This window comes from Nothoprocta perdicaria, unplaced genomic scaffold (genome assembly GCF_003342845.1).
Source record: "Nothoprocta perdicaria isolate Ctin4 unplaced genomic scaffold, notPer1 scaffold_6, whole genome shotgun sequence".
NCBI lineage: Eukaryota > Metazoa > Chordata > Aves > Tinamiformes > Tinamidae > Nothoprocta > Nothoprocta perdicaria.
Window position 1 is genome coordinate 5,194,294 of NW_020455865.1, and position 8,083 is coordinate 5,202,376.

Genomic DNA, 8,083 nt, shown 5'->3' on the forward strand with positions numbered 1-8,083 from the left:
CCCCACCCGGGCGTCGCGGCGGTGCCCCGGTCCGGCTGAGGCGGCTCGGGCCGCCCCGCCGCTGACGCGCCGCCTCCCTCTGCTCCGCGCAGGACCCCCGGTGGCGCCCGGCGGAGCGGCACGGCCGCCTTCAAGTCGCCGGTGAGTCCCGGCTCCCCCACCTGCGCTGGCGGMGGCCTCCTGCTGCCTCGGGGCCCTCTGGGGTGATGGACCCCTGTGTTTATGGTTTATCACACCACCCCGCGCGTTCCTTTTCTTGTTTTTTAATACTTTTGTTCACCTCCTGTGGCACTTTCTGCAACTCCCTACCTCAGGTTTCCTCTGGCACAGCAGTATCTTGTCCCGTACCGACTAAGGGGGCAGTGTTAAATGTGTTCTGTGCTCTACAGGTCCCATCTCCAAGGTCTTGCCAACTCAATGGAGAGAGTGAGGAAGCCCTGCAGTGTGAAATTGAAGAGCTCAAGCAGAAAGACCTCGCTCTAGACCAGGAAATTGCACAGTTCTTGTCTGAGTAGGTTCTTGGCAAGCTTGGTGCTCAGTGGGAAACCTCARAATTTCTCCTCTTAAAAGTAAACGTGGCCCAGGAGTTGGGCTTAAGAGATGATCTGATGCCTTGGTGCTTTTATCATGATGTTACGTGATGCTCACTGCAGTATTTTTGGATTATGGGACCGGTTAAAGGCAACAAGAAGTCACTTTTACTGTTTGTGTTTGGTAAAGGGGGAAAATAACTTTGAATTAGGGATGGGTTAAGGATAACTTTAGCCTCAGATGTTGCTGTAAATTGGGAGTATATAATTTTAACCACTGGGATGCTACCACATGTCATGTTACCAAAAGTACTTAATTTTGCAGAATTTAAATTGGGGATTGTGATTTCTGACCTGCCAAGCTTAGTCCCAGATTAAACAGTTTTCCTTGTTCTGTGTGGACGTGACACGCACTTGTTCTGTGTTTGAAGGGAGGTTTTGAAGTATTGACCTTTGTCTTCAAGATACRGGGGTGTTTTCCTGACAAGCAAATGGCCCACAGAACATTTTGGCATGGTGGATGCCACCTACAGGATACAGTTCAGTTATTTTAGTGTGATTTTTTTGTGGCTTGTTATGATTTAGGAATTTTTCAGTCTGACTTGAGGAAAAAAATGTGGGTTTTTTTGTTCTGTTTTTAAGCAGGGSAACTCATTTCTTCTTGATGCAGAGAGTCATGTTGGATTTTCTTTGAGAAGTTTTATTGTTGGGGGGGAAAAAATAAGAATCTTTTCCTYTGTAGTTTTCATGTTTATAACTTTCCATAAATGTACCTTCTGCTTTCAGGTTCTCTTTATGGTAATGGCAAGTTCTGGTATCTCACATGTCTGTGTTCAGTAGCAGCAGCAGCACTCACTGTAGAGCAGCAGCAGCTCCTCTGTATCACTTTTTTATAATCTTTCTGAATTTGTGTTTATAGAGGCTACAGTCTGGAAGAGCTGGAGAAACACATCTCTTTACTCCATGAGTATAATGATATTAAAGATGCTGGACAGATGTTGCTAGGCAAACTGGGTAAGAATGGAAATGCTGTTGAAAAACTTCTTAGTAGTTTATCTTCATCTAGATAGAAAAGCTTCTGCACTTGTTTTTCTTTTCTAGCTGTTATTCGAGGGGTGACCACAAAGCAACTGTACCCTGAATATGATCTGGAGCTCAGCGACTAGTGTTGATCCTAAAGACTGTGGTATCCTGCAAAGATGCCTGTTGGTGGCCGCTGGATTTTGGTGTCATACCTCTGTAAAACTGATAAAAGGAGGACTTGGAAGAATGTAGACTTTCAAGAGTGTGTATATTTAACAGCTCTTTTGTTGTTGTTGTTCTGAAAAGTTTTAGAACAGCAAAGTTATCATCCATTGCCCGTGTGTGGGAAAACACATGCTGAGGATGTGGTATTTTGTATAAATTCAATTTGTCTGTATCCTGCTCAACACTTCTTTTATTTCCATGGGAAAGGTTATAATTCAAGGTTGAGGCTGAGCCCCTTCCTWTTGAGCTTTTGTTTCTCTACAGCATCGTGAGGCTGTTTGGAAATGCTAGTCTGCAGGTGGAAGCAGCTTTTAATGCATGGAGGAGGTGAGGCCRGAAGAATATGCAATGTAATAGCTGCTTTTGAAAAGCAAAAATGTCTCAGAAGTGGGGAGGAGAGAAGGTTGAAGTCAGTTTGTTTGCTTGTTGGAACTACTGAATTGGGTTCTCTGCATTTTTGTACTTCACTGATACGGTATCTAGAGGTTTTGGATCATTTCTGTAGTAAATAAACAGCAAAATGTGACATTATATTAAGCTGTCTAGTCTGAATAAAACAGCTATCCTGTTCTCAACAATTCCCTTTAAGAGCCCATAAAACAGTAAACTTGGGAACAAATTCTCAAACTATTCTGAGAGAACTGTAACATCTATTATTGAGCTGTTTTTCTGAGGGCTCTTAAAGGAGACAATGTAGTTGCAGTGATATCTGTAGGGAGTCAGTGGAGAGTTACCTCTGCTTTTTCTGAAGTGCAGAGTCACTGTGGAAGCGAGCAGTGTCCTGTACACACAATTACGTTGGGAACATTAATGTTTCACTGTCAGCTCTTGGGATTGAGGGTGACTGTACAAGCTAAATTTGGCTCCTTTGTGCAGCTCTGAATGATGAAGTGCTGTAAGGGCTGCAGGGCTGTCGCCCCTCCTTCGCTCAGGGTGTCCYCTCTGCCCATAGTCCTTGGAGATCAGAAAAGTCATAAAAAGGCTGCTGCTAAGAACAGAGAATTATTGTTGTGCTCTCAGTTTTGAGCTGGTTCTGAAGCATCCCTGGGGATGGGGAGCATCACTGGGAGAGGGTCTAAAGCGAGGAGACAGTTTGTCCATTTTGTGATGCACATTCTGGGATATGCAGCTGCTCTTCTCTGAAGAGTATTTACCATGGCTGTGTACACATGGACTCTGGGGATTGTTACAGGTATGTTCTTGCCTGGAACATTCTAACTAAAAAAAAAAAATAGCTGGGCAACAGTACAAGCAACTTAGTTTTTGGGTTTTTTGTTTGTTTCAAGGATAAGTATATATAGAAAACTGTTCATTTTGTGTTAGGTGAGAGCCATATGATGGGAAGCAAAGGTGACTTACGGTATTGAAAGTTTAAGAAACGACTAAGAAAGGACCTTTCTCTTTCCTGCTTTTATAGGAACATTAGGAATAAAATTGACAGCCATGAAAGCATTCAGCACAGCTCTTACCTCAGGCTTCTGCAGTGACTGGTCTGCACTCTGGTTAGCACAGCCAAGTGCCCATGGAAGGTGCCCTGAGCTTGTCCCTCATCCCAGGGGATGCCAACCCAGAAAGCAGCCAGCTGGAGTGAGCGCAGACAGGCTGCCCTTGGTGGCCCTGCAGCTGGCAGGACACGGTGCCACGTGGCGGCAGCTCCGCTCCGCTGCCGCCTTGGCTGCTCTTTACAGTGCAAGGAGACCTGGAACAACTGAAAGGCTCCAGGGCTGGAACTAGTGACTTCTGGCAGGCTTCAGGACAGGCCTGGGAGCTACCACTTAATGCAGATCCTTTATCACAGCCSCCTTACTGCTCATCCCAGTCGCTTCTTGTACTTGAATGGCTCTGGAGGAAAAAAAGTATGTCTGACTTTACTCAAATCCAGAAGAGGAATAGGTCAGATTTCTTCTTGCTGCTAGAAGCTCTCACTATATTATGAGTAGATCTCCCAGCTCTCCAGGTAAAATATATAGCTGAAAAAATATTGAGTCTAACAACAAGCAAGTATGCATTCAGATTTCCATGTATAGAAAGAGTATGTTAACTATTCAGTTTTTTTGTCAAGTCTGATCCATAAGAATCTATAGTACAGATGTATCACAGTTTTTTGCTGCAGGATAGAAGTCACAAGCCAATGTCTGCATTTAGCTGCTAAGGATRCCATATATCTCTGAACAAGTTTGATTCCCAAACTCTCCCCGCCCCACCAAAATAGGTAGCACACACTCTTTGAGCCAATCTGTTGAACCAAGAAAGAGCCTTTTTACCCTTAGATCACTTTCAGATGTGTTTTATTTCTTGTGTTTTTATYGTATGCGTCAGTCCCGCATCACAAGCCTCTTTCACGTGCCTGGGTTGGATGTAACAATTTCTTGTTCACATAAGATGTGTTTTCCTCTGCACAGCCCTCTTTTGATGAATTTTGGGCTCTTSCATGTCTGAAATCTAAAAGCAAGGGTAATGTGTAGGAAATACACATTAGAATATATAAGAAAAACAAAAATATCCAAGAACACAAGGAAAACTCATACAGTAGCGAGGTTATGCTGCTAGTTGCAAACAACTGCAATAAAGGGAATGCAGCTCTGTAAGACACTTCTTCCTGCTGCTAAAAAATCTGGAGATGGGTTTTCATAGCCCTTAGCAACTTGCTGTTCCCAAAGTCAACAGGAATTTTGGCACAGCAGCCCCTGCTAATGAACCATTTGCAATGCTTTAAAAAAAAAATACAGCCTGTCAATGAAAAAGAAGAAAAAAAAAAAAAGATGATTAAAGTCATCTCAAGGAAAGGGTGGAAGTGAACTGCAATTAACCTCTTCCCTTCTGCTGYCCATCATTCCGTCAGCATGGAGCTGCCTTACTGTGTCGCAGGGATCACTTGTGGATGGTGCCTCCACAAGGGACCACACGTATGCTCAGCTCTCCCCAGCCTGGGCCATTTCAGCGTCTGCATGATGAAAACCACTTTTATCTTGAGGACCCAGGGTTTTCTCTATCTCTGTTTTCACTTTAAGCTGACAGTCCCAAATGGCATTCTGGACGCTCTGCAGGTTCCAGTGCGTTCTCAGCAGAGCATCATCCAGGGTGAAGACGCCGTCGCGGATTCGCCGCACTTGGGTGCACACTGCGGATGACTTCAGCTCCAGCCCGATCTCGTGAACAATTTTTCGGAGGTACTGCTGAGTCTCATGCAAACAGTGGATTTCTAGAAGGTCAGAGAGATTCCTTCAGAAGCAGCAAAGCATTTACACCACCCTGGACCTTGTACGTAAAGCTAAACCTTGCTTACAGGACACGGTGCTGATGAACTAGTCCTTTCAGCATTATTTGAGGACTGTTAGGTCCTTAGTGTAGGGTAAGTCATGATTTTCTGCAATATTGTAGGATGTCCACATATTTTAGAATATTTASAATATTTTATGTTTTAGAAAATATAAAATTATACTTTAGAATATAAAATATTTTAGAAAACAAACCCACGGATTGAGGAAAGCAGTACAGAGATTGAGGTATTTCAAATGAAATAAAAGCAAGTACCTTATTTTATTAAGACAAATAAGAAGGAGATAAGACTCCAGAAAAGCAAGCCCAGCCTAAGCCCTGAACATTGCATTAAAATACTGGGATAAGGAAAAATTTTCCTTCATAGTTCTCACCAATGCATCTTGCTTAGGTCCCTAATAAGAAACTGAGGTTTATCRGTTAATGTGCTGCAGTAGGTACTTGGCCTTCCCTCCTACTCATTGCAGCAGTCCTACCTAGCTGGAATTCCGGAAGCGCAAACTGGAGGCATCGAATTACTGTGATTATGGGGGGGCTTTTTCCCATGGGGCGGATCAAGCCTTTGACAGCCATCTCATAGGCCTCCTGAGTTTTCATATCAATGTTGGAATGCCTGGGAAAAAAGAGAGAGCAAAGCAGACATTTACATATACCCAATTACATTCAAAATATCTCTACACAAAAGGAGGCAGAGCTGCAAATTTTATTGTTCAAACTGCCCAGATGTTAAGTTTTGCACGTATTTTAATGCTATGATATATGTAAGCTAAGGCAATGGGAAAGCTGAGTTTGGAAGGGAGATACTTGGTTATCTCTGCAAAAGAAAAAAAAAAAAGTGTAGGTCTTAATTTAGATAATAGCTAAAAATGTAACTGGAGATTTCTGCATACAATACAGAGCCTTTAAATTGCAGCTTTTCTCCAGAGTACAGAGAAGAGTAACTTCTCTCTGTTCCTGTCCAGATGAAGTCTAGGACTCCCGCCTTTAAATACTCCATGGGACAAAAATAATCTCACTGGTTTTAAAGGTGAGCAAAAAGCAGTCAGGTCAGCTGCATCTCCTGCCTGGATACGTACAGCAGTAGGGCCTTATGATTTGATCCTTGAATGACAGCGAGAATCCGCTCCAGCTTTTCCCTTGTGATATGATCTGCAAATATTAAGGTAGCAACACAGGTTTACATAGAGGAGAATCATTTCTACACACTGGAGCATGCCAAGGACTACACAAGAAAGTTGTTTCTTTGCTAACTGAGTTCACAATGTTGGTTCTAGTTTCTCCTATCAGATGTTTGGAAAGTTTAATTCAATGAAAGCTTAAAGGGTCTAGATAGGGCTTGCAGGGAGATCCGGGTCCCACCCATTCCAGTAGCAACCACTGTAGTCAAGACTCACATTGGCTTTGTGCAGGATGGTTGTATTACATGTAGATATGGTTTTATTATATGTATATGTTGCACAGATGGACTATTAGGGCATGCATGAATAAAGATTCAAAAGCATCTAAGCCATACCTTTTATCATTGTATCTAAATGCTTTGCTTCTAGCTGCAATGCCATTTGTTTCATGCTCTAGGTTATTTTAAACAGACCCCTTCAGTTTCTTACCATATGTTGTCTTCTCTACTAGCTTCCCTGTATCTGAGAAGTCATCTGTGGCCTTACCAAACAGCCCACCAACAGTGTAAACCTTCAAGAAGAAGAGAGTGCAGTTTATGGAAGAAGGCCTGAAAGCAACTGCATGTTCCACTGTGCAGCGGCTAGAAAGCGMTGGCTGAGATGATGCTGCACTAAGAGGCAACAGGGTTCTTTGGATGGAGGACTGGGTCTAGGTGCTCACATGAACAATGAGACACTGGACCCAGAAAAGCTCTGAAAGGTGCAGGTTGGTTTGAGGCTCACAAAGAGAATCACAGTCAAGTTTGTGACAGCAACACCTCCTTTTTCTCCTGGAGTTGCCTCCATGAGCTTCCTGTGGTCTCACCTCCAGCTGTTTAAGATGTAGCATGGCTGCACAGGGAGCAAACTGCCTGGCCTCCAAGGGAGTATTTATTATCCCTCATTCCCTCATGCTGCACGCTTGGGTAAGTGAATGAACCTCCCCTTTGCTGCTGCCCCTTCTGAGGAGTTTGGGGCAGCGAGGCAGAGCAAAGCGGGGCCCTTGGRTGCGGAGCCAGCACCTACCTTGCTCAGGTGGCAGTTGTGCAGGTCAGCGAGCAGCTTGTTCCCGTGGCCGATGCCAAGCACTGGAAGGCAAGAGATGGTGAAAACCACTGAACGTCACTTAGTTGGAAGCACCGATCACTTAGGCTACTTTTTCTTCCCCTCCCACAGCAGCAGGGACAGATTTGTGTCTTGGGGGTCATGCCAGAAAAAGGCCCTTAGACGTCGTAGATTGCTGCACCCGGGGGCACCTGGCTTTTCCAAGGAGCTTTCCTCCGGGTCACCGTGAGCCTCAGCAGGGCCAGARTCACGTACCCATCACGGAGAAACGTACCCATCGTGTACCCCTCATGGAGTGACCTGCCCGTCATGGGGCAATGTGCCCATCACGGAGTGACCTGCCCATCACAAAGCAACGCACCCATCACGTACCCTTCATGGAGCAGCGTACCCCTCACGGAGCAACCTGCCCGTTATGGAGCAACGTACCCATCACGCCCGAGGCCTTGGTGTCCAGCCGGTGCCCTGCTCCCATCCGCAGCCGCCGGAACCTCGGGCCTGTCACTGCGGTGAGGGGGAAGGGGCGGTGGGTACCGGGGCCAGTGCTGGTGCCGGTGCCGGCCCCGCGGCCCGCAGCGGCTCTTACCGAGGGGGTGCTCGGCCAGCACCGGCACGCGGGCGGCCACCAGGCCCGGCGCGGCGGCGCCCGCGGCGGGGCCGGGCAGGAAGCGCACGTGGAGCCGCTCACCGCGCAGCAGCCGCGTCTCCAGCGCGCCGCGCAGCCGCTCCCAGGCCACCCCCGGCGGCTTGTAGACGGCGAAGAGCCCGGCCGGGAGCCGCCGCGCCGCCGCCATGGCCGCGCTC

General features: G+C 46.2%; 2 protein-coding genes across 2 annotated transcripts in view; one reads left to right on the forward strand and one right to left on the reverse strand.

The window, feature by feature from the left end:
- The window catches only part of SWI5 (SWI5 homologous recombination repair protein), a 3,471-nt gene extending 1,072 nt beyond the window's left edge, over positions 1–2,399 (forward strand). Inside the window, exons 2-5 of the mRNA XM_026049588.1 lie at positions 93–141; positions 390–511; positions 1,450–1,544; positions 1,632–2,399. Coding sequence (XP_025905373.1) covers positions 93–141; positions 390–511; positions 1,450–1,544; positions 1,632–1,696 — 331 coding nt within the window. The 3' untranslated portion in view covers positions 1,697–2,399. The remainder of the gene's footprint in view (positions 1–92; positions 142–389; positions 512–1,449; positions 1,545–1,631) is intronic.
- A 1,652-nt stretch (positions 2,400–4,051) lies between these two features.
- On the reverse strand, positions 4,052–8,073 carry TRUB2 (TruB pseudouridine synthase family member 2). Its single transcript, XM_026049253.1, has 7 exons — positions 7,866–8,073; positions 7,709–7,783; positions 7,241–7,302; positions 6,665–6,746; positions 6,134–6,206; positions 5,534–5,670; positions 4,052–4,980 (listed from the first exon to the last, which is right to left on the reverse strand). The coding sequence occupies exons 1-7, from the start codon at positions 8,071–8,073 to the stop codon at positions 4,691–4,693; spliced, it is 927 nt and encodes a 308-aa protein (XP_025905038.1). The 3' UTR covers positions 4,052–4,690.
- Positions 8,074–8,083: the final 10 nt, after the last annotated feature.